This window comes from Pinus tabuliformis, chromosome 3_1 (genome assembly GCF_031772625.1).
Source record: "Pinus tabuliformis cultivar Carrire ecotype Pingquan chromosome 3_1, CPIR1, whole genome shotgun sequence".
Lineage (NCBI taxonomy): Eukaryota > Viridiplantae > Streptophyta > Pinopsida > Pinales > Pinaceae > Pinus > Pinus tabuliformis.
Window position 1 is genome coordinate 357,906,026 of NC_142301.1, and position 27,048 is coordinate 357,933,073.

Below are 27,048 nucleotides of genomic sequence, written 5' to 3' on the forward strand. Positions count from 1 at the left end.
CAACAGAATGAGAGCCAACCTGAAGCCCTGTAAGTCCACACACAGTGCCTCCACCAATTGACAATGGACATCATAGGAGGATAGGTTTCACAGTCATGGGGCTTTCCATGCTCCTTGCAACAACAAACATCCCGACCCTAATGCAAACATAAGGTTCTTAACCAGGGTAAAGCATGATGTGCAAATGTAATGCAGAAAGAGTAAGTGGGTGCATCAACATGGTTTGATAGGAAGGGTCACGAGAGGAGTACCTGGCTGAAGACCTTATCAAAACCTTGGCAGCCTGGGGCGAGTGGTGGGGTACCCAAAATTTTGAATATGCCCAAAAATTTGGGTAGTGTTGTAGTGGCTACAACAATTGATGAACCACTAGGAGAATCCAATATCTCTGTCAATACCCAAGTAGTAGTCTGGTGCGAATAATGATGCAAGGGAATATTGAACAAACGCTATGGGTACCTCTTGCATGGCCACGACCTTTGTAGATATGCCTTCCCTCGTGCCTCAGCTAGGTCTTTCCAGTCAGTAAACACCCCATTGATAGTTCACACATGCCAGTAGTTGATGATGATGCAAAGAACAGGGTAGAGGGCTTATTGTATTCAAAATTTTAAAAGTAAGTTTCTGGTGTTGCTCCACTACCAGCGGGCCTGGACAATACCCCGGTGGAGTCACTTCAAGAAATCACAAACGTTGCTCCACTGCCAGCGAGCCTAGTCAGTACCCCGACGAAGTCGTTGCATTACCTCTTTGTGCAGGAAGCCTTTCTTGATCCTTTACCCTTTATTTGGTTTCATTTTCTTTTACGTGTGCATTTTCACTTATTTCGGGGCGTTGATTGCGCCAGGGTGGATGAGGGATCCTGACTTATTTTACGAGCAAGAGAGGTTGTTTCTTGTTTGATGGAAACTAAGAGATATCCTGATTTAGGCTTGCCCTCATGCCAAGCTTTCACATCTCATTTCCAGTCAGCGAGTAAAATAAAGAAAGAACACAAGTCATTGAAACAATCAAGACCACACAGGGCACTAGGTTCAAGTTATGGGTATATTTCATTTAAACAGACTAGGGTTCCCCATGAGCAATTTGTTCATATTTTCCCTGTTAATAAATTTGACTCGTAGGAGAGATATTCAGGATGCGAATTTGATGATTGGCTCTAAGAGAGGCTACCCATTGGTGTAGCCATCACAACTTCACATAATCACAGGGCTAGGGTTTTAGTTCTAGGGCTAGGTGACCAGGAAACTCTCTTAGTGTTTACAAACCGATGTGCAGAGGTCGAAGCAATGCACTTGGAGTAAAATCCAAAGGTGTGAGAAAGCTATTCACAAAGCCACAACTTTGGAATCTTCAAGTTCATGAAGGCTCATGCAGCAGCATGCAACATGGTTGAAAATTCCAGGTTAGGTCAAAGGTGGGTTTGTGCCAAGCAAGAAGGAAAGTGTATGATGCAATGCAGCAACCATGGTTAATGACCCAATGTAATGCTATGTGTAGAAGATATCAACTAATTGCCATTAAAGGACCAATGCAATGTGTATGCAGAGATTTCATGAATGCAATTCAACAACAAACAAATGCAAGGGCATGAGTGCAAAGGAAACAAGGAGGGAACTAACTACCTACAGTAAAGAAAATGAAACATGACAAATTTAAATGATAAGAAAATTCTAATCAACCAATTGATAAGCAAAGCTAAAACCTAACTAGTCTAAACCCTAAATCCTAAATTAACGAAATCATAGGTTGGGTTATGTGAAATCAAACTTCCAATGTAGCCACCGCAGGAGTTCCTAACCGACGAGTTGCTCGAATGAATGAATGGATGCTGCTGGAAACATGTGGCACCATTGCTTGGCGCGACCTTCAAGGGTGAGCAAGAGAAACACACAAGCAAACTCTTCATTGTCAATCTCAAAAGATTCACAAAACTTGAGGAAATAAAAAACGTGCTTGATTAAAGTTGTTCCATCCTCACCATCAAATTTTAACTGAGACAATTGATGGAGCTGCTCCTGGGGGATGGAAAATCGGAAAATAGACAAACCAAATAAACACCCTGGGAGCAAGATTATGGTCGGAGCCATCAATAGATATGAGACTAAACTACAGGCTCCAAGGGCTTATCTTGTCATCAGGCCCTCCTTCTAGCACCAATTTTGTTGACGGGCCAAAATGTATTGCCAACGACTAAGGGGTCCCAATTAGACCTCACACCGTTTGGGATAGGAGCCCCATCTTGTATTTGGGTGGCTGCCACCATGAATGTTTTCTGCTCTTGGTTATCAAATGAGAAGGTGCTAGAGTGGTGTGGGAATGAAGTGCTTGGGCAGCGAAACAAAATCAGACCAATATTGACAAATTGCAAAAAGAGGTTTAAACAAATCACAACAATGATAAGAAGAGATGAACGATGAGGGCGATTAGTTAGCTAAAACCCCATCAGACATAATAAACAAGAACATGCCGAAGGTCAATTGCGAAGTAGTTCACAATAGGTCACCAACATGGCAAGGAACAAGTAAACATAGATTCTAAAGCGAAACATACATGCAACCACTATGTATCAGTACATAACATCTCGCGTATATGAAAGCACTCATACATATATGGTGAGGTACCAGACAGCTAATACAACCACCATGAGTCAACATGGGAATCAGTGCAAAGGGAAAAATAAAACATCTTATTAATTGCTGCAACTTCAAATATATATCAAGCAATTGGTCAATACCCAGTAGTGGAACATGGACTATTCATACCATTGCCCGATGTCAAAACCCTAGCCCTACTGCAAACCCCTCTCCTAGCTACCAAGAGCTTAGTGGCCTTAGCTCTCAAGCATCAATCAACTATCTCTGTTGGCCTCAACTCAAGTGCTAAAGTCCACCTGTCAAGTGAGGGATGAGGGTACATTTATAGAGGTCAAGTGACCATTCACCTACCGTGACCTTTGGACTTCCCTCGTGCCCTTTCAGCTACCTTCATGCCTCTTGAGCTTCCTCACTACTCTCTCATGCCTACTGCCTAGTATAGGCTTAATTTCTCTCAGCCTAACTGCTGGCATCATCAGAGAACATTTACATTATGAAAAAAAGGAGAAGCAGATGTAAAGGATTCTTGTAGACCCTAGAATGCTTGTCACCAAGGTGGTTTCCAAAGTACAAGACCAAATTGTGTGGTTCCTTGGCTGCATGGAATGCCATTGCGGTTGCCATCGTTTCTTGATCAACCATGTTGAGCCGATTTATTTACTGGTTGGACATCCTAGCTGCAGGTCTTCCCATGAGTAACCCTAGATCTCTCCTCATAGGTTGGAGTCCTCACCCTCCTGTACCCTGTAAGACAGTAACCATAGTTATACATGATGATAATTGAATAACCACACCATAAATGTAACAATAGATAAATAAATAATAATAATCACAAAAAATTGAAATCAACTTTGGACCCCTGGATAGTCCTATCCTGTACTATGCCAGTGTCAGAGTAAGTGGATTTGCAAGGTCTTCATATCCTTCTTTGTGGGTTAAATCATAGTGAATCTAAACCTTAACCTCTTCCTTGCTTTCACGAATCAACTTTATAAAATAGGATCTTTGGGCAAAGGCATGAGGAGTGTGTGGTTAGCAGTTTCATTTCAATGCTTCATGTCCCTTCAGCTAGTGTGCAGTGGAAAAGGTCCCTTATGCTCATTGCATGACATATATCTATATTTGGTAGGAAAAATGGCAAGTCTTATGTTCATTAGGCATTGACCTCCTTCCTTCAAACTCTCATGAATATTTTCTAAAATAAGAATCATCAAACTCCTTGAGGTTCGCCCTTGGGTGAGAGTTATGCTTCATATGTAAGAAGCGTAGCCAAGCTTCATTGGCACTTAAAGTGCATATATATGGACCGACATTTATTATTCTTGTGTCTGGAATATCACCGGGTAAAAGAAGACATGTTTTATATGAGAGGCATATGCTTCTCTTTTCTCAACCAACCATCAAATCTAAGCACTCGACCTTTACGTTTAGTTTCATTTTCGGCTTATAATCGGGCCTGCATCCTTTGACAAAGTTTGACAATCCATTTTGGGTTCAAACATTAAAAGGAAATTCACTTAGTTTATTCATCACATCGTAGAGTCGCACTTCTGGGGAGTGATTCGTGATTTTCCCAAAGTCACATAGTCGCACCTCTGGTAAGTCACATCTATGGCTGCTTTCACTTAGGCACAAAAATGCGACCTCGCAACCTATGTGGGATCATGACTTACTGAAGGTCACATGGTCGGAGCTGATGGCTAGTCACACTTCTAGGAAGCTCGCCTAAGGAACTGTAACGCGACCCAACTACTTAGTCGAAAGTGCGACCCCCTAGAGGTCGCCAGGTTGCAACGCAGGGCAGGTCGCATATCCCCACACCCGCCTGAGGTCTTCGAGTGCGACTTAGCGACTATTAGTCGCACAGTCGCATCTTGAGCAAGGTCGCACTTTTGGTTGTTTCCTGAGGGTGAGGAGTCCGACTTAGCGAATGGTGAAAGCAAAAAATTCACTTCTAAGCCTGGTATCACGATCTTGATCCCAGAAGGCAACCTGAAATGAAACATGTGATTTCATTCTTGTGTGGCCAGGATCCTGCCAGCAAACTTGGGAATGCCGAAAGAGTGTTGGAACGTCTCTTCTTGCTCCCTCATGGATCTCATGTGCAATATTTCCTTTTCGCTAAGTGATTTGACACGGTTGCAGTCTTGACAACAGGCAGTAGGCTTGATCTTGTCATGCTGTGACTTTACTGAAGGCCCGTGTTGTATGGGCACAAGCAATCATTCATGTGAACAGTTCTGCCACCAGAGTTCTGAGAACTCTTGCCAAACCTTGCCCGTGTTTCTTCTAGATCTGGAAGCATAATTGATAGTAAGTTCATCTCATCCCCTCCGCGGCTCATCATCCTCCGACGATAGCGTGACTTCAGCCTCTGCGTGGGCATCTCTATAATTGCTCAGGTACCATGAGAATATTTTTTTTAATTCATTATCGTTTTGTATAAAATGATGTGGCACACGTCCTGTTAAACCTTCCCACTGCAGCGATGCTCATTCTCTGCTCAACCCTGCAACATATATATTAAGAGACGTTCCTGTGGCAATAAAATGGCTCAACACTTTTTGATTTTTTAAATTCAAGTCGTCCACCAGTCATTATGGGAAAGTCTTTCCACCGATCACGTGTATTCCACCATAAAGTTGGCATTTTCATTTCAATATTTCTGAAGAAACTGATGCTTGGTTGCAAAGAGTGTGTAGGTATACTTACTACACGCTTAATTTTGGATAATAACCCCGGCACAACCACTAATGTGATTTCTGGCAATGCGCTCCATGTTTTCCGATCCTTTGAAAACAAATGCCTCTCATCGGACTCTTTGTTAATCGATATGTAGAACCTCACAAAGCCTTTTGGGTGAACCTTCACACTGTGTTGTTCCCTCCAGATCGATTTGCTAGTATCACTGTGTCTGATGGTCATACCCCTATCCATGTGTACGCATATTATGTTTTCTCCTTTCAACCTGCTACCCTAACGCAACGCTGGTGGGGCCTTGGGGTGTGGGCTACATGGCACTTTCTTTGACATCACATTAGTGGTATATACACATAACGAACCTTGTTTCTGGTATAACCTTGTTGTGCGCTTCCCCACACATTTTATAATAAGCTAAGACTGGAATGGGCTATCAAAAGGCCCCTTATCTTGTCTTTAGGGTTATGAACCAATACGACACTTTGGAAATAACTTCAAGGAGCTCGACTAGTTTCATGCCAAGGTGAGGTTCATGGGGTCCATTAAAGCCACCATATTTGCGTTAGGGGGGTATTTAATGTCGTTGTTGTATTGATGAATGCGTATATGTGGCTCCTTCAACTAACTCACTGCAAAAGATGGAATGAGGACAAGTCATCTTGTCATAACGATATTTCCATGTGAGAGCATGAAAGAGAATAATTAATAAAAAAAGAACTAATTTATTCAAGGAGCATGAACCATAAATAATCCAAATTAAGGTGTTACGGGGTGCGTGGGTCGAGAGAGTCATGCTCCAATTGTATTTGAGAACTAATTTTAACTAGGTACTCAGTGGAACCGCCATCTACCAATGACTATAATATTTGTGTTTCACATGGGGATAGTATACTCATGGAGCGAGTGCTTTGAAACCCTAATGCTTATGCGTTATGAAGGGTGAGGATAATTAGCCATGTCAAACTAGGGTTTCGAGGGTGCGAGAGAAAGACAACCATATTGCGACTCTAATGCATATGTTGAGATGGGGGGGGTGGGGGACAAGATACACAATAATTCTACCCATGGTGCTAGACAATGCGGGTGAGAATGCGGCCTGACTCTATGACAATGTAGGGTTTCTCACAAACCCTGATATGGACAACAGAATGAGAGCCGGCCTGAAGCCCTATAAGTCCACACATAGTGCCTCCACCAATTGACAATGGACATCATAGGAGGATAGGTTTCACAATCATGGGGCTTTCCATGCTCCTTGCAACAACAAACCTCCCAACCCTAATGCAAACATAAGGTTCTTAACCGGGGTAAAGCATGATGTGCAGATGTAATGCATGAAGAGTAAGTGGGTGCATCAACATGGTTTGATATGAAGGGTCACAGGAGGAGTACCTGGCTGAAGACCTTATCAAAACCTTGGCAACCTGGGGCGAGTGGTGGGGTACCCAAAATTTTGAATATGCCAAAAAATCTGGGTGGTGTTGTAGTGGCTACAACTGTGTGTTAGAAATGCGAAAAGGAAGGGCACTTCAAAAGGGACTGTAAATCTAAATCTCCTAAGAAGGGAAAGGGATTTGATTATGCTCCTTCTGCAGAGGCGAAAACCACCTCAAATAAAGGTGGGGATGTGTACTTGGCTTCTTCTTCAAGTACACATGTAGATCATGAGGCATGGTTGATTGACTCAGGTGCATCCTTTCACTTCACTCCCCATAGAGAGTGGTTCTGCGAGTATGAGAAATATGATGGTGGTGATGTCTTCTTAGGGAATGACAGGAAGGCTATAATCGTTGGTCGCGGAAAAGTCAAGTTGAAGTTGTAAGGTGGAAGGATTAGAACACCTTCAGGTGTTACATATTCCTGCATTGGTCAGAAATCTGATTTCTGTAGGCAAGCTGGATGATGCATATTTAAAAATAGTGTTCGAGAAAGATACCTGCAAGATGGTTCGGGGAGCACTAGTATTGATGTGGGGATTTCGTGTTGGAACTCTGTACAAGCTTCAAGGTAGCACTGTTATTGATGGGTGCAATGACTCTCTGGTTCCTGAAGTGGAGCAGAAAATCTAGTGGTCTTTGGAGAAAAGACCATGCTATGGCATCAAAGGCTTGGACATATTGCAGAGAATGCCCTTCGAATACTTCATGGTAAAGGTATGATATAAGGTATGTCTAATAACTCTTTGGATTTTAATTTATGTGAAAATTGTGTATATGCGAAGCAGAATCGGGTGAGTTTCCCCTCTGGTGGTAATAGGATGAAATAAATATTAGAGCTTGTGCACATTGATGTGTTTAGACCTATGTCGGTTCCATCACTGGGAAATTCTGTATACTATGTATCATTTATAGATGACTTCTCAAGGAATGCATGGATATATTTCTTCAGGAAAAAATCTAAAGTCTTTGACAGGTTTAAAGAATTTAAGACTCTGGTGGAAAACCAGAGAAAGAAGAAGATAAAGGTGCTAAGGACAGATAACTATGGAGAGTTTTACAAGAAGGAATTTGAAGAGTTCTGTAAGAAGTGTGGTATAGCACGACAAAAGACTACTCCATACACACCTGAGCAAAATGGAGTTGCAAAAAGAATGAACAAGATGTTGATGGAAAGGGCAAGAAGCATGCTTAGTGGTGCCGGGTTAGGACAAGAATTATGGGCAGAGGCGGTGGAGACTGCATGTTACCTGGTCAACAGATCACCTTCATCAATGTTGGAGGATAAAACTCCATAAGAGGTATGGACTGGTACGAAACCTTCTCTTTCACACTGAGGATATTTGGATGTGATGCATATTTACATGTTTCAAAGGAGAAAAGAACAAAGTTGGATAGCAAATTTGAAAAGTGCATCTTTAATGGGTATAAGGATGGTTTAAAAGGTTATAAGATTTGGAACCTTATAACAAGGAAGGTTGTGTACAACCAAGATGTGGTGTTTAGAGAGGTGAAAGATGTTATTAAACATGAAGTCCTACTAAAGGAACCTGAGAAGATAGAGTTTGAGCTAAAGGAGGAAGAATGAGACTCTACAGTAGAAGAGGAATCAGAAGATGAAGAGCCACAAACTCCAATTGTGAGAAGATCAGTTCGAGAAAGAAGGCAGCCAAAAAAGGTATAGTCCATCTGCTTTCTGTTCAAATTTTGTTTTATCTATTACTAATGATGATCCCAAAACTGTGAGGGAAGCAGTAGATTCAAAGGATGGAAAACTCTAGAAAGAGGCCATGGTTGATGAAATGACATCTTTGCACAAAAATGAGGCTTGGGATCTGGTGGAGTTTCCAGCTGGAAGGAAACCCATTGGCAGCAAATGGGTGTTCAAGAAGAAGATGAATGCAGAAGGAAAGGTGGAGAAATACAAAGCTCAGTTAGTAGCAAAAGGTTATTCACAGGTGTCGGAAATTGATTTTGGTGATATTTTTTCTCCTGTTGCCAAGGTAGCTTCTATTAGATTACTTTTATCTGTTGTTGCTGCTTTTGATTTTGAGGTAGAGTAGATGGATGTGAAGACAACATTTCTTCACGAGGATTTGGAAGAAGAGATCTACATGAAGCAACTTAAAGGCTTTGTGGTGAAGGGTAAGAAAGAACTGGTATGCAAGTTAAAAAAGTCTTTGTATGGGTTAAAATAGTCACCAAGGATGTGGTATCAGAAATTTGATACATTTATACGGGGACTTGGCTTCCCATAAGTAAAGCAGATCACTGTGTGTATTTTAAATTAATTGGTGACCATGTTATTTATCTCGTCTTGTATGTGGATGATATGTTGTTGGTTGGATATGACAAAGAAATTATCCAGGATTTGAAGACCCAATTGTCCTCCAAATTCGACATGAAAGATCTTGGTGCTGCAAACTATATTTTGGGCATGAAAATTAAACGAGATTGGGCAAAGAGGAAGCTCTGGTTAAACGAGAGGAAGTATGTTGAGACAATACTACAGAGGTTTAATATGTAGGATAGTAAACCGGTGAAGGTTCCTATTCTTGTAGGTGTAAAGTTATCTGTTGAATAGTGTTCCAAGATGCAAGAAGAGGAAGAGGGCATGTCCCATGTTCCATATGTAGGTGCGGTCAGTAGCCTGATGTATGTAATGGTCTGTAATAGACCAGACATTGCACATGCAGTGGGAGTATTGAGCAAGTTTATGTCAAAACCAGGGAAGGAGCATTAGACATCAGTGAATTCGGTTTTCAGGTATTTGCGTGGCACTAGTAATTATGGTTTGTGCTACCAAGGAAGACCAGGATTGGACAGAGTTTTGGACATCTGTGGCTTTGTTGATGCAGATTGGGCTGGAGATTTGGATAAGAGAAGATCTACAAGTGGGTATGTGTTTAACCTATTTGGAGGTGTAGCCAGTTGGTTGAGAAAGAGACAATTTGTAGTGGCACTTTCAACTATAGAGGCATAATATATGGCAGCCACTCATGCAAGCAAGGAAGCAGTTTGGTTACAGAGATTGTGTTCAAGTATGGGGTTAGTATAGGGATCTATAAGGATAGACTGTGATAGCCAAAGTTCAATTTTCTTGGCAAATAACCCTACTTATCATTCAAAGACAAAGCACATTGATGTTTAATATCACTTTGTGAGGGATTGTATAGAAGACAAAAAGGTGTTGTTGGTAAAGGTGGACACTTTGAAGAATAGTATAGATGCATTGACAAAGTCTGTGAGTATTGAGAAGTTCTCTTGGTGTAGATAAACACTGGGCATTGCAAGGCTAGATCAATGACTAAGCTCTCCTGTGCCCCCCTGTGGAAAGAAAACAACAAGTGGGAGAATGTTGGGTTGTGTTATATTCTCTCCACGACTACCCCTATATTAAGTGGGCGGACCTACCTATGTTTTTGTGCATGTATTTCGCACATAGTTTTGGGCACAATAGTTTTCTGTCCATGGTATTTTGTAGATCCGGTCAAGGGAACTACGATTATGTGAAAATTCGATTTTTGCTTAAAGTGAAAATAATTTGATGTGCATGGAAAAAAGTTCCCTCTACACTCCCATTCTCCTTCACATACCCCCTCTTCTACACATCCTTTATTTTGCAGACATCCTTGACTCCATACACGTGTTCTTCCACACAGTTGAATGTGTAAAAGTTTAAAATGAAATAAGAGGTAAAAGAAAAAAGTTCCCTCTACACACTCGTTCTCCTGCACATATCTCCACACCCGCACATCCTTTGTTCTACACACATCCTCGACTCCATACACCTGTTCTTCCACACAACTTAATGTGTAAAAGTTTAAAATGGAATATGTGCTACAAAGTTTAAAATGAAATAATATAACTGAGTGACAACTGACCACGACTGTGGATGCCTCCCCCTCCTCGCTTACGTAAAGGACCTGGGTAGAGCACTAGTAGTGCCAGTGATAACATTGTCCGTGTTAGAGCACTCACTAACAGAATGGCCAGTTACAAAACTAGTTTCTTTTATTTTTTAATGATTTGTCAGACACTGATAAATATTGAAATTAAATTGCCCTCCACCAGGAGAATTTTGTCAAATCAAAACTTGCTTAACGAATAAAAAATTAGAAATAAGATATTCAAAAATTAGAAATATGTTTTTCAATTTACAGAAAAATACAAATATTCTGAAAACTTTAATTAAAATTAAAAAAAAAAATCACAAAAAATCGACAAACTAATCCAAAAAAAATACTTTAACCATAAAGTTATAGTCCCTAACAAAAACATAAACAAATAAAATCCTTCATAATTTTTATCCCAATAAACTATTATAAATCACCAAAAAAAACAAAAGATCTCTCCTAAATTTAAGTTAAATATTTTATCTCTCGCATTTCTATTTGAATCTAAAATTTCTATTTCTTTATCTTTTTTATTGAAACTTAACTATAATCCTAACTTTCCCTCTTTTTACTTTCACTTTAATTTTAACGGATTTCATTTTCTTATAAACAAAAATAACTATTCATTTCCTTTGACTATGAAATTATTCCATTCCTTTTGTTTGTCTTTTCCCTAACTTACCACATCTTTTTCTTTTTGTTTTGTTAAATTATACCGTATCTTCTTCGAGGTAACCATTGTTACTTTTTTTTATTCGATTTTAAATAAATAAATTAATTAATGACCTATTTTCAATTTGTCCTTTTTTTCTTAATGTTTAACTTATTTTAAAGCGCATAATTATTTCTATTTTATTTTTTCTATTCAATATTCTTTATAAAATTTCTCCCAAATGTTTCTTTATACATTAAATTAAAATTTATTGTGTTATGGTAATTTATACAATTTATAAGCGAATTATATATATATATATATACTTTATTTATTTATTTATTTATTTTTTTGCGTAAATACTAATTCTATTAAAAAAGAGAAAAATATGTACATGGAGGTCGAAACCTCAGAGGGGGCAGAGGCCAGCCCTCAGCCAGAGATTCTGAGACATACATATCTTGCTATCTGCCCTTTCAGGATTAAAAGACTTCAAAACATGATTTGTTAGACACTGATGCACAAAAAAAAGATTATGTTCTGAGTCTAACACAACATTACTATCACCTGCAATGGCTTTACTTAGAAGCATTCTGTCATACCAGCCATGGACAAAAAAAGAGGCAAAACAAAACTCGCCAAACCAAGAGTTGTTGCTGCAAATCAAGAACAAGTTGGCTCGCGCCGATACCAAACGAGAACTGAGACCAGACCCATAACCAGAGACCCAAAACATAGACACATAGCATAAAATCAAACAGAGCAAAGGCAAGAGTGCCACCCGTCGGCAATGAACCAGCATCATTCGGCATGTTGCGGAGAGTCGGGCGCATCCTTGTCCACCTGGCTGGACGAGGCAATCCAAGTGACGAATCCATTGTCTTCATTCCCTTCGATACCACCTTCTGGAGGAATTACCAGGTTGAGGATGCTGCTTGCATGATGAACCGGTCCACAGGAAAGGACCTTGCGCTGAGTCGAATCTGTCGGATACGGAGGCGCCTCAGGAACAGTGCTATCTTCCTACATGTTATCTTCATTAAACACAACCCCAGCCATCTCCCCCTGAAGGACACTGTCATCCTAAGATTGAGAGGTGGTGGTGTGGGCTGAGCTGCTGGGATTGTCCTCTTCCTCAGCAAGAATAACAGTGATACTGGCAGACAAAACTGGCCTATTGAGCCTGCTATGGAAGGTGAAGCGGGTAGTTTGAAAGGAATTGTGTGGGAGAGGCCCAACATGGCCAGAGGGCGGAGAGGACGGGGAGGCCGAAGCAATGGGGATTACGTTCTGAGGAGCAGAATGAGAGGCTCTGCCTCTATTACCAGTATTGCCTCCTCGGCGAGAGACTCCTCAACGACGAGGCATCCTTGAATTGTTTAAACAACCAAGAAAGGGAAAGTGGCAGAGCTGACGGGGGAGGGATTGAGCACAGAGGAACTAGGCGATACAGAAAACCCAGGCGTGCTTCCAGACTACCTGAGCGAGACAGGGGTGCGGGAAGAAAATCGGGTGGAGGTGAAAAGAACCAAGAGCAATGGCGTGAACCAAACACCAAGCCATAAATAAAACCTTGAGCGTGAACTCTCGAGCCAGGCGCACATTAAAGACGATTTGTGCGACCATCATTCCGTCCTGCATCCAAATAAATTCGCATGCATTGAGATCTACAATCTTCGGTCGCGAGCCAGGTGCAGGGCCAGCTGCCTGCAATGAGAGAGCCCTCATAAATGCATCGCGTTAACACCCGCATCCGGGTGAATTAAAGATTTATAATATATAAATCATGGAAAATTAATATTTTGTAAAGTGATTTAAACTTTGAGATCAAAATAATGGGCCATTACTATAATATAAAAATATATTTAATGATTTATTAATCAAATATATTGTTAATTTTTTTTTAATTACGTGATTTTAGGTCTAGGTTAATCTATCTATTGGATAGAATGACGATTTACCCATAGTGAGATGCTAACACTAGAATTGTGCGAAGCTTGGTCAAGCTTGGACACTCCTTGGGATAGTTTAATTCCCTCGAAAGTGGTTTCTATCCTCAACTCCTCCCCATGAGGTTTGAATTTGAGACATGGTGGCGACGAAACTCCACTCATACCAACTGGTCTACACCTCATAAGTAAATAAACCAATAACCTATATTTTAGCAAGGGTTGAGACATCGAGTACGCACCCATGGGATCCCACTTAAAGGGGTTATTTACCCTTTTTACGATATCACAACAAGTCAAATGTCTAATTGAGGATTTGAACCCATGTTGGGAGAGTGCATAACCTACCTCTCAACCATTCTCCAAACATTCAAGTTGTTGCCCCTCAATGGATTAAAACTAAACATTTTTTTAAGAGTGACTCCCATTATAAACTCATGTTAGCACTAACAACCCACAAGCCAAAACTAGGTAACTTATGAATCAACAAAGGTTGAGACATATGAAGATGCACTTATGAGGGTCCCACACCTTGCAGACCAAATATCTTTATTAGCGACTTAAACTTGAGTAGGGAGAATATGATACTTACCTCCCAATCATTCGAGTTATTGCCTCATTACTAAAAAGTATATGACTCCACTAAAAGTAACCTCAACAATTACCACAAGAGACGTTGACTCTCTTGTAAATACTATTTAGGTCATAATCACCTCATCTTGAAATAAGACCTAAAACTATTTCTAATTGATTAAAAATTCATATTCTGAAATGTAATGCAATATGTTAATGACCCAAAACCTAAATGTAATTAGCAAGAGTGAGAATCTGCCTTTCAATACATCACCAATGAATCATATCAAGTAACATATTTTTTCCCTAAATAATATTGACAAGTTAACCCATATTTAAACAATGACTAATAATAATTATCTTCACTGCCATATAACAATTAAATCATAATAAATTTTATTCAACTAAACAAAACTATTGATAAACCTTTTTTTTACAACCAAATAAAAAATCCAATTGGAGTAGCCTTTAAATGCGACTTTTTGGAGTTTCCAGTGGATTTTTTTATTATCAGAATTCACTGAAAAAATTGTGGCCAAAACTTGATTTGTGTTGTTTAAATTGGTTTTTTTTACTACATATATGGATTCAACACCCTCAAAATCCCCTATGGCACTTTGATTGTGTAGAATTCACCTGTCAAACTTGTGATTTCAATGAATCCCTGCCAAATTAGATCGGAAAATAAACTGGAAAACTTTCCAAAAGATCGCACTTAAAGACTACTCAAATCCAAATAACCAAATATTCACCGAACATCTTCATACCATATTCAACATAATAGTTAAACCATTTTCACTTTTTACATATATTTAATTATAAAATTTATATTTTATTTAAAACAAATATTTTTAATAAATATTTAAAAACATAATATCAATAATCATGATGATAATTAATTTAGGTAGACATTAAAATAAATTATAAACCAAATATTCCAATTTTTATTTCATTAATTTTTTCATTTTATTATACAATTATTAAAAATAAATTTTGGAACTATGAAAATTATAACAAAAACATTTGACTTTTTTTCTTTATTATATATATATATATATATTTTAAAGCTATAATTTAATTGTATTGGAAATACTAAATCTTCCTATTCATGTAATAACAATTTTTTTTAAGACATGAATGTTAATTTTATCTCTCTTTACTTCTTCTTCTTCTTCTTTTTTTCTTTTCATTTTTCCACTTTTCCTTTTTCAAACAAATATTTATTATATAAATCTAAGTTTTTTAAAATATATGTTATTTTATTTATAAATAAAAAAGATAAAAAGAAATTTATTATAATTTTATTCGTATTAGTGTCACAAAGGTATAGGTAGGGAGGGCATGGCTATCATTCTATTGGGAATAAATGCGGAGATGTGGCCAAGTCTCCACAAAATTTAATTGCAAGTAAGTGTGGAGGGTGGCAAAGATGGCTAATGGGTACACAATTCAAGATAATGCCTCATCATCGATTCAATTTGCAAACCATGACATCCATGCCAAGTCATGGAGGCAAAGGAGAAGGGCTTACGGTGAGACCTTGTGTATTATTACTAGGCTGGTATACCATGTTAATTTGACATTTTGAGAGGTGGAATGCCTACAACTAGGACGTCAATTAGCCTTGGCAATATTCAAGTTCAAATTCCTGATTTGTAATTTGTAATGACATTCCATTATCGATGATTATGTTTGCAAGGTCTTGGTTTTGGGCTTTGTTGCAAGAAAATCATAAATTCAACTATAAATTTGGTAGTCAAAGTGGCCTCTCTATGTTATTTGGTTGTTTCCATTCAGAGCATGACTCCACTTCGACCTTTCTTTTGATATTCTGCTCTTAATCCTTGAGCTTTAGAGCTCGTCTCTCCCCTGGGCTTCCTATGCTCTTCGACGTTGGTTTTTCTTTCGTAGTTTGATCCCCACTTGCCCTCTCAACCCTCCTTCCCATGCCTTTGTGTGCAAAATTAGTGCGTCAGTGTTCTTATGGAAATGAATTCAAAGTTTCTTCTTCATCCCCGTGACCTTCACCGCTTTCATGTTTGTCATGTCCATCCTATGTTGAGGGATATCCTTCTGACCTTCAAGGTCGCCTCTCAAGGTTCTAGCCTGTAACTCCCACTGCATCTTCACCTCTTCGAGATTGAATTTCGACTAAGGCATTACATGGAAACCCAACATGCCTAAAAAAAAGAGGTAGGTTGTGCCATGGAGTTGCCTACTATTGGGAAATGAACTCTCGTGACCAATAAAGAGCGGAGACATCAACATGAAGACACAAAGACACACCCCGCGTCAAATTCAAGAAAATATAATTGAGGCAAAGCGGGGCATCACTGTGGAGATGGAATGCATATTAGATATAAGATTGTAGATAACTTTGTTGAATGTATACTAGACGTCAGGCACACTAGGGGATGACTTAATTAGTCCCTGCACACTATTGACATGTATTGGCACATGAAAATGTTGCTTGGGAGAGTTCTCCTCAATAGAAATGAAACTCATAAGGAGATCATGATGATGCTAAATGAGTTATAGATTATGGGTCAATGTTTGGGTCAACATTTTTAACGACTTGAAGGCCTCCCTCCAAATCAAGATTGCTCACCAAGGAGCAAAAAAAACCCCTTGTTATCAAGGAACCATAATCTCTAAAAGTAGGTTGATGAATTATGTCTGCTTCTCGGTTACTTTTATGATGTTTCTTTAGTTATCTTGATTTGCTAGATTTACTTGGCCTTAGACATGAATGCTATGTAATCTTTTTGTTTTTCATAATTGTAAAGACTTTTGTTTTTTAAATGATTAAAAAACTATGGTTATGTCACTTGTATAGATTCGTTAATGACACACCAAAGTAGAATACTATATATATTTCTTTAATCTTTACTGAAATATAACTTTTTTACTAATTAAAAATATTTTAAGTAATTAAAAAAATTATGTTAATTAAAAACGTATTATATTAAAATAATTAATTAAAAGTAATATTTTGTTTTTTAATATTATTATTAATAGTATTTAATTTTATGCATAGGATCAATGTTATATATTACTATAAAGAATATGATTTTATTGAAAATAAAATTAATAAAAAGGATAATGGTCGAGTAAGATTTAAAACCTCTATTGATTAGTTAAGAATTTATTTGTCAAATGTTTAAAAGAAATACTATCTTGATAGAAACTCCTTTTTAATCTTGAAATAGAAACTTAAAACTATTTTTTATTGTTGAAAACTTACCTACATCAAATATAAAGGTGTTTGTTACTCCAAAATTCATAATTTGAAAAATAAAAATCCACCCTCTTACTTATCACGAATAAAACATTTAAAAATATAATTTTACTAATGAAAATACCGTTATTATTTTCTATACAAATTAATAAATAAATTATAATAAATATTGCAACATTCTTGATTTGTTTTTTTGATAATACTCCATTTTTGCCACCGAAATACAAATGGATGTGCAACGTGAGCGCTTTTTAAATGCCAACTCAACATTATAACGTAAGGGGCATCATTTCAGATTACCTAAGGTTATTGACTTGAAATTGTCTTAAAACGCCACAAACAGAAAACGAGGCCAGAAAACCGGATACAGCCGGTAAGGAGAGTGGAGGCACGGGGCAACAAAACTAAAACGCCAAGGGAAGAAGAGGGGGAAGAGGTCCGCAGCAGGTCATCTGTAGCTGATGGACAGATCGATGCTGGACCTGGTGTCGCAGACAGGGAGATCTCAAACCCCCAGTCCTGTTAGAAAATACCTGTAAAACCTCCTCTGTTCCACTGCGGTAGTTTCAGTCTTTTCTATCAGATTCCGGCGCGGGTTCGAATTTTTACCAGATTCATTTGAAGCCCCGCGGGATTGGAACCCTGCTCTGTGGAGAATGAAGGGCTGGGACAGGGTGAGACCGTCCCGCTTAGGGCGAGTACGGCTGGACAAGGCGCTCATTGCAGAAGAAGACGAAGGTGATGGAGAAAGAGGCAGGGAACCCATGCGTAGTTTTCACGTCCATGAGACCGTGCGGCTCGGACATGTGCACCCGCAGCACCCTAGTCATCGGACAATCTACTGCAACGACCGCGATGCGAACCAGCTCTCCAATTTTCAGGTAAGATTAACATCCATCAATTCAAATAAATAAACTGTTGTTTTATTCTTAAAATTATGCCATCCGATGATTTATTTAGACAAGATTTTAAGCCACTCTGCATCACATCCCCGAAGCTTGCAATTAAATGCAAAATTTTGATGTATCTCCCGATCTACTGCCCAAGATTTAAATTTAACATCTGCAATTACGATTTTTCTTTAAATTGATCTGCAGCGCCTTGTAACTGGTCTGAAATGATTCATCTACGAAATCTAAGCGAAATCTGCGCCCACTTATTTCTGTTTTGGTTCAATTTCCCATTAATTATATAATTCAACTACAACCAGGTATTACTCATTATCAGCGCATTCATTAACGACGAGCTAGGCATAAATGTTTATGAAAAGCCTACATCGATTGTCCGAGTGCCATATTTGGCGTTTAGATAATTATATAATTCAACTACAATCAGGTATTACTCATCATCAGCGCATTCATTAACGACGCGCTAGGCATAAATGTTTATGAAAAGCCTACATCGATTATCCGAGTGCCATATTTGGCGTTTAGATATTTATGCACATACATGTGGGATACATGCAGTTAGGATGGATATGATATTGACACACTCTATTACCATGAAAACCCTTTAAAAGAGACAAAGATTTGGACGCGAAGCAACTGGAATGCAGAAACAAAATTGAAGGAGAGGTTCTTTCTAAAACACCTTTGAAGGAGAGGTTCTTTTAAAACTTCTTATTTTGAACAATATGACCCAAATGTTGATTTTTCAAGTGCAATAGATTCAAGCACAATTTTTGAAACTTATAATTACATCTAATGATATTGAATATTATCTTAGCACTTCTAGATTATCATTAAGCAATTATATTTCAGAAATTCAACCATAAAATGCATTAGGACAGTAGAGATCACAATAAAACAATGATGCACAAAGACACAAGAGATTTTTACCCCGGGAAAACCCTCTTCTAGGAGAAAACCCAACTACCTTTTCTTAGAGAAATTATCCAATTCAACAAGAGATATAATCTGGTATTTCCAGTCAAAATAAAGTCAAATTGACAGGTAAACAAGCCCAGGTCAAACCTGGTCAAATTGGGAAATTTCGGCCTCTTGAAATTTCGGCCATCCTGCACTTTCTTCAGAATTCAGACTGCTTCCGCAGGTTTGTTGCCTTAGGAAACTTCGGTCTGTTGCCCAGAATTACACAGAAACTCCAGTCAACTGCCTCAGATTTAGTCAAACTGTGCCTCAGAAACTTCGTTGGTCTCCTCCTTCCTTTGCATGTCACAGAGAATAGATGTGTGTGTGAGATCCAAATTGGTCCTTTGAGGAGGAAGTCAAGCGCCCTTTATATAGTGAACTAATGAGCCCGAATAGGTGTGTCCTTTGAGGCTGGCGGACTTGAACAATATGGAACTGACTTGTATTTTTGGAGGCGAAATTTCAAAATTTAAATTTTTTTCTTTTGGGCCAACTTGAATACAGGCCAAAGCTACAATAAAAATCAACACTCCCTCTTAGCTAAGGAGGTATTCACTTTGACTTCTTCAGATGTATCTCATCGCTGAAAAATTTCTCCATCCCAAGAAAAGGTTGTAAGAGCTTGTTAGGTTGATGAATCCATCCACCTCGTGTTCTATTACATAGCCACGTGGAAAGCATCCTGCATCAACATCATGCAAAGGAATCTAGTCACCCACTAGATACATCCCCTTTGTAAATGGATCTAGTCACGTACTGGCCAAAGGCCGTTTAGGATCCCGCTGGCCAAATACCTTTTAGCTTGCCGGGGTTAAGGCTAGTCCTTGTTTCACCAATCCACCAAATCATCACTTGGAATCAGGCAAACCCTGACACATGGTGACCGTGAAACCCTGGGCCCATTTACCATTCGCACATGTCGTCAGATGTTTTAATGGCAAGTCACTTGCCCGATGCTAAAGGCACTTAGTCAACCCACCCAGGGAGCACTCTGGGCCATTCTCCCTAGCAACGTTACATCGCCATTGGTCAATACTTTGACTTGTCAATACCCTGACTTAGGGAGAATGTCTGCTTCTTGATGCTACAACATCAACAATCCCTTCAACCAAGGGAAACATTCTCAACCACTCCAAGCTTGTCCCTGAAGTATACAAACTTCACCTTGGGATAAAGGCTTTGTGAGAATGTCAGCATCCTGCTTGACTGAGGAAATGCATTGGAGCCTCATTTCTCCCTTCTGTACCATGTCCCAGATATTGTTGCACTCAATGTGCTTTGACTTGTCATCACGATCGTCTCCTGCACCTGATTAAACAGTCCCGCGAGTAGCTTCCAAAGCCACACTGTTTCACAACTCACCAAATTGGTTGCAATATACTCAGTCCTGAGTGTGATAGATGTTTGCTTCTTGCCCAATTAGAATCCAAACTCAATCATCATACTAATGTGCTCTTCCTGTCTTCAACACTCTTTGCTAATCTAAATTTGTATATACCTATAGTTGTACTTCTCAATTCACATCCAACTATACCATGCCAATACCTCAACACATGTTGTACCATGGCTCCTTTCCGGTCACCTTGACTGGGTGCTCTCTCTGAAACAGATCCTGTTGTGGCAATCTTGGTTGCTCCCTTTGCCACTTAACTTCTTCAGATTAGTTACCATGGGAGTGGCCATGGACTAGCTGTCCATCATCCCAAATCTCTAAAGGATCGTAATAATATGCTTCCTTTGACCAAGGAAGATCTCACCCAACTTTTGCCACACTTCTAGTCCCAAGAAGTAATGTATCCAACCAAGATCCTTCATCTTGAATTTAGAGGTCAACTTCCTCTGACATTGAAGCAGGGTCTTGCTTGACTATTACCTTTATCATGGAATCAAATCCTCCTGCCCTGTCATGTGAGTCTTGCTCCCGTCAGAATCATGGAATAACAAGATCAACCAAGATTCATCAGATACCCATCCATTCCAGAGTACTACACTTGAGGCCTGTACAAAGCCTTCTTTAGTCTGCAAACATGAGATTCCTTGTCATGTACCTCCAACCCCTGAGATAAGTCTATTTACATTTTTTCTTCCTCAATTACTCCACTGAGGAAAGTACTGTCCACAATGCACATCCATTTGATGTAATTTCCAACCGATAATAGAAGTAATAGAAATAATCATTCTAATAACTTGATAATTGGAGAAAATGTCCCCTCATAGTCGTCTCCCTCTTCCTAGGAGAATCCTTGCATTACACTTCTTTATGTTGCCATCTATCGCATACTTCATCTTGTAGATCCATTTGGAAGTCACCATTGATGTCTCTCCGACACAATTTCCTTTGTCATGGCATCCTTCAAACTTGCTGGCCTGCCTACTCCCTTTGAACTAGGAGCTCTTCTAGTCATTGGGCACGATGTTAATACTATTTCTCCTTCTGAAACACAAATCACTTGATCTTGGGAGAATTCTCTTGCCATGAACTTTGCTTTGTTCTTCCAATGCTTCCATTTGCAGTCAGATTCTTGGCAGCGTTCACAATGTACGTGCAACCCTCATTAGAAGTTCATCGAAGAAACGATTATAACCCAACGAAAGAAATTAAGACAAGAGGCCAACTAACAGTAAAACAATAATAATCAAGGAAGAGAGATATAAAGTACTTATCTTTTGATCTGAGTATTATAGGGAATCTCCCTCTCGATCCTTGCATCCATCTGCAAACTCATCATCCTCGTTCTCATCATTAGCATGTTACTTTCCTTTCCTTCCTTACATGAGCTAGGATTTCTTCTTTCAGTGGAAACATCTATCTAGGTTTAGGTCTAGGGTTTTATGATTTTATCCACAAACCCTAGGGCATTCTTATCCAATACTTCTAGTTTTCTAGGGTTTACAAACCCTAGATTTCCAATTCGCATTTGCACCTTTTGTAAGTCTTGTGGCTGCCTTCCTATAGTTTCTTGGCCCTGCAAGAGACAAATAGACTAACTGAAAACAGATCTAAACTCCACGCCTTGCCTCCTTTGCTACTTCACTGTCTTAAGGATGCATATGAAGCATAACTAACCCAAAAACATGCTCTTCGTCCTGCTTGCTTGATCTCATAGGGCAACGACCAATTTCAGAGAGAAGAATATGAGATGTGGATGCGTAGAATGAGGTAGGAGGACACTTCCTTTTATAGGAGTTGGAGAGGGGTTTAACTTGTTAAATAACACCAAGCTGACCTTGACGAGTTACACATGAGTGGGCTTGATTCCAAAAATATGTTTTCCCTTATCCAATTTTAGTGATCTTTAGGTCGTTTTTGGTCCTCTGAGAAAGAGGAAATCATTGCCACAACTATCTTCTTCAAAAGAGTTGCCCAAAGTGGAATTTGGCCCTAGTTTCCAATTTTAACATTTTCCTTAGCCTCTCTAACATAAATCAAGACTAGAACACCTGTACGATGCTACAAAAAATAACACTAATTCCTAGCGAGGAGGGTGTTCTCTCATAACATCTCCATGCTGCTGATGTCTGACATCTGTAACACTATGTCACTGTCCACCAAGCTACTACACATACTCTGATTCATCTGCTAACTCTATAGTGAAGCACCCTACATCTGCGCTGCTCCTGACATTGCTCTGTGCTTTCTTGCACTGCTGCTAACACTGCCTGCGTTACGTTTGATCTCATGCTGCCTTTGTTGCTGCAACTATTGCAACTGAGAACTAATCTATGGGTCCACTGTGTCCTTGTATTGGGTCTGCCACTGTCCCCTGAGTTTCTGATTGCAACTAGTCCCTTCACTGTCTACTGAGTATCTGTCTGCGCTCATTTGTCTTTGCGCCCCTCTAGTAACTGACTGCAACTAGTCTCTGCACTATCCCTTAAGATGTGACTCCGCCCACTGACAATGATCCTCTTGCTATTGAAAACTGTGGGCCCCTGTAGCCCAAGGTAATGATCTAAGAGGAAACACTTGTCTGATGCTGTCCTCTTTGGACCCTACCCAAACTTGCAACTCTAAAACATCATGCTCCTCCTCCATCTAGAGATATAGCCTCTATCAATGCAAACTCATCCAATCTAGAGGTTAACTCATCTATCTCTGGCGAAGCAACAGTATGTTGCTCCCCATTCATGTTCTTCTTCGTCTTGGGACACTGGGCTCTGTAGTGACCAAATTCACCACACCTAAAGCATTTGATCTTTGACAGATCCTTTTGAGGCATTTGATCTTCGACAAATCCTTCTTCTTCTTCTCTCCTCCCTTTGAGCCTTGCCCCTGACTGGGACCTTTCTTTGCCTTCCCTTTAGATGCCAGGGCTACGTTCTCCTCATCTTTCTCAACCTTCGACCCTTTGCTATTGCTGGTGGTGGTACCCTGGACAAGACTGAGCCTTAGCTCCTCTTGTGTGAAATCACTCCATAGGCATTCCCAATCAGTCAATTTGTCTCGTCCAGTGATTCCTTGAACAAATATTGCCCACTCTCTGGTAAACCCATTTAGTGCTATTCACACAAGTTCACCATCCTTTGTTTTTTCACCTACTGTTGCTAGCTCATCATAGACGTTCCGAATTCTAGCGAGATAAGAAGTCATGCCTTCACCCTTCATCATCTTTGTGGTCCTCAGCTTGTCTTTAAGAATCATTTTATGATTCTTTGATGGATCTTGGTATAGCTTCACAACGATATCCCACATGCCCTTTGCTGTTGCCCTCTCTACAATATGTGGAACAATATGATCTCAGACTCCATCCAAGACCATCCTCTTTGTCTTGGCCATCTCTTTCTTGAACGTTTCCTGTTGTTGAGGATCTGTTGGTACGACAGCAACATTTTCCGCCAACTCCTTCAGTCCATGCTCATCCAACAAGAAATTTATCCTAGCCTTCCATACGCCAAAGTTTGAGGGGACGTCAAGTCTATCTTGATCTTCGAGCCTTGCTGTGGCCATCCTCGCTAAACTCAAAACTTGGGAAATAAACTGAAATCTCCTCTCTTTCTTGCGACCTTGCTTTTGCTACTCGCATTTCCTCAGGGAATGCGCAGATTTGCTTTTGTTTGCCTGCTACGTCATCTGGGCAACTCGCTCAACATTCCAAAAGTCCTCCAGAATCTGGCACGCGATCTACTGCTTTTGAAGCTCACATTGGCTGATTGGCAAAACTGTTACGATCTACTGCAACTGGAAATATCAGATCTTGAAACCCTCTGAGAAATTCTGGAAATTCCTCTCTCTCAGTGTGCCTTTCTATTCCACCCAACGCTTATCTGTTGCTGCAAATCAAATGCAACCAAATTTGCTCAATGAAATCATTGATTTGCTCACCAACATTGCTACCCGACAAATCCACAACTTGCAAATCTCTTCTACTGAGGCTAATCAAATTTTCCTCTTGCCTGGAACTGGAAATCAAACCCTCTGCCTCTGCGAATTTGCACTTCCTAGTGGCATGCACAAATATGAGAAATTCTGCTCATAACTCCCTTTGAAATTGCAAATTTTTTCCTTCTTGCTATTGACCCTCTGATATGATCTTCAATGCTCTGATACCATGTTAAATTTCCTTAAATTATAGCAATTGGAAATTTATTTTTGTAATTGATTAATTAACAGTTTATTTGTTACATCAAATAACGAATAAATCACATTGTGATTCTTCACAACTAAATTACACATCGGAAAATAAATTCAAATTGAGAAAATAGATGCGCACACACAATAAAAATGACACCAATATTTTTGTCCAATAGTCCTCTGAAAAACCCCGAAGGGAAAATCAATGCAACAGATGAGTGTTTATTTTTTTATTATGCAAAAGCAAAATCTAAGTACAAAAAATTGGATGCCAAATTGGCAATCCTTTGGAGAATTTACTATTAAAATAATTTGGAGAAATTTTCTCCTCTCTACAAATAATATCGACCTCTCTCTGACTTGCTCGAACCCCAATTAGAAACTCAACCTCCAGGAATTCCCACTGCTTGGCCTGGGAAAATCATACGGCTTGCTAGCTGGCTCCAAATGAGTCGTTTTGTTAGTTTTTGTAGCATCGGAGGTGTTATAGTCTCGAAACTTTGTGGAGAGGCTAAAACACAAGTGTTCTCCATAACCCAGAAATCGTTTCTAGAAATTCCACTTAGAAGTGCCTCAATTAGATTATTAGCCTATTTTTAAATATTTCCTAAGTCTAAACTTAGGAAAAGGGGTTAATTAATCCGAATTAATTGAGAAAGGTGTGAATCATTTACAAGCTCACATAGATCGATCTAGAATTGATCTAAGCCATCGATTATGTTTTAATCTTGGCTGTAGGAGTCCCAACTGGAGATTATAAGAAGAGGTCGATGGGTAGATGGAGAATACTAGTGCAGATACTCAGTTGCCCAGGAAGTTTGATTTTCCCAGTAGCAGAGATTCAACAAAGAAGATTGAGCCAGAGGGTGAGTAGTAGGTGGTAGAGGAGGTCAACAACATTACCAGAGGAAGTCTTCCAGATCCAGAAGAGGCAATGAGAGGGGGTGGGAAATTCCCAGAGGTTTTGCGTAGGAATAGCAGTAGAACAATTTGATCTTGTTGGAGGAGCTAGTGATTCTACAATTGGAGGTTGGGATTTTGATCAAATGAGCCAGCGAGTCAATTCCAGAGCCAGAGAGAGATAAAACTGTGGATTTTAGAGTTTTTTGGAGACAACTACAATAGAGCTTGCGTAAGCTTTGTGCAGAGGTTGACGCAAAAGGATTTACGTGTGGCTGGGTAGGTAGATCCGGGGCCAAAAATTAGCTGCGGGGTGAGGAAAAATCCTCATAATAATTTTGCCAATATTTCTCTCAGATTATATTGTCAGTACAACATCCAAATAATTCTACTAAGATTTTGCTGCTGCATAATAAAAATAAACCCTCATACTGCTGCATTGGTTTTCCAAGTTGGGTTTTTTGGGGACTTTTGTCCAAAATAACGGTTTAAATTTTTATGTGTGTGTGCTATTATATTTCTCAGCGCCAATTTTTGCTTCCACAGTATTTTATTTGGTGAAGAATTTGCAGTGTGAATATTTCGTTATTTTGTTGTAAACAAAATAAACTGCATAATTAATTTATCAGTTAGAAGAAATATTTCCAGTTGCTACATTTCAAGGTTTTTTCACATGGTATCAGAGCCTATTTGATAGACATAATGCTCAGAGTCGATGGAGGAAAATTTCGCTATTCAAAGGGAGCAACAGAACTAAATTTTCTGGGGTTGCGCAGTACCTAGCTAGGTAGTATGAATCATTGGGCAAGGGTTCCATTTTTCAGTTGTAGGTAGCAGAAAAATTTGAGTTGTCCAGAAAAACAACTCTAGCAGGCAGAGGGAATAGCAGCTCAGATTTTCGTAGAGCAGATTCTTAGTCTGGGCAAAGAGGGTTTGCAACAATTTGCAGTAGCAGATTCAATGCTGAAAGGAAGAGAAATAGCACATTGAAGTATACCTAGAATTCTTCAGTGTGGCCATGGATTGATTTGATATTTAGGAGGCTTAAGAGCATACTGCTACACTGGTTTTTCCAAGTTCGGTTTTTCTGGGGACTTTTGTCCAAAATAATGGTGTAAATTTTTATGTGTGTGTGCTATTATATTTCTCAGCTCCTATTTTTGCTTCCACAATATTTTATTTGGTGAAGAATTTGCAGTGTGAATATTTCATTATTTTGTCGTAAATAAAATAAACTGCATAATTAATTTATCAGTTAGAAGAAATATTTCTAGTTGCTGCATTTCAAGGAATTTTCACATGGTATTAGAGCCTATTTGATAGAAAGAATGCTCAGAGTCGATGGAGGAAAATTTTGCTATTCAAAGGGAGCAGCAGAAAGAAATTTTCTGGGGCAAAACAGTACCTAGCTAGGTAGTACGAATCGTTGGGCAAGGGTTCGATTTTTTAGTTGCAGGTAGCAGAAAAATTTGAGTTGTCCAGAAAAACGACTCTGATACGCAGAGGGAGTAGCAGTTTAGACTTTCGCAGAGCAGATTCTTAGTCTGGCCACAAAGGGTTTGCAGTAGTTTGTGGTAGCAGATTCAGTGCTGAAAGGAAGAGAAATAACACATTGAAGTATACCCATAATTCTCTAGTGTGGCCATGGATCAATTTGATATTTG

At 39.3% G+C, this 27,048-nt stretch overlaps 1 protein-coding gene across 1 annotated transcript in view; it reads left to right on the forward strand.

Moving 5' to 3' along the window:
* The first annotated feature begins 17,380 nt into the window (after nucleotides 1–17,380).
* Nucleotides 17,381–27,048, forward strand: part of ALA3 (aminophospholipid ATPase 3) — a 289,031-nt gene continuing 279,363 nt past the window's right edge. Inside the window, exon 1 of the mRNA XM_089411303.1 lies at nucleotides 17,381–17,922. Within this exon, the coding sequence (XP_089267429.1) occupies nucleotides 17,698–17,922 (225 nt within the window). The 5' untranslated portion in view covers nucleotides 17,381–17,697. The remainder of the gene's footprint in view (nucleotides 17,923–27,048) is intronic.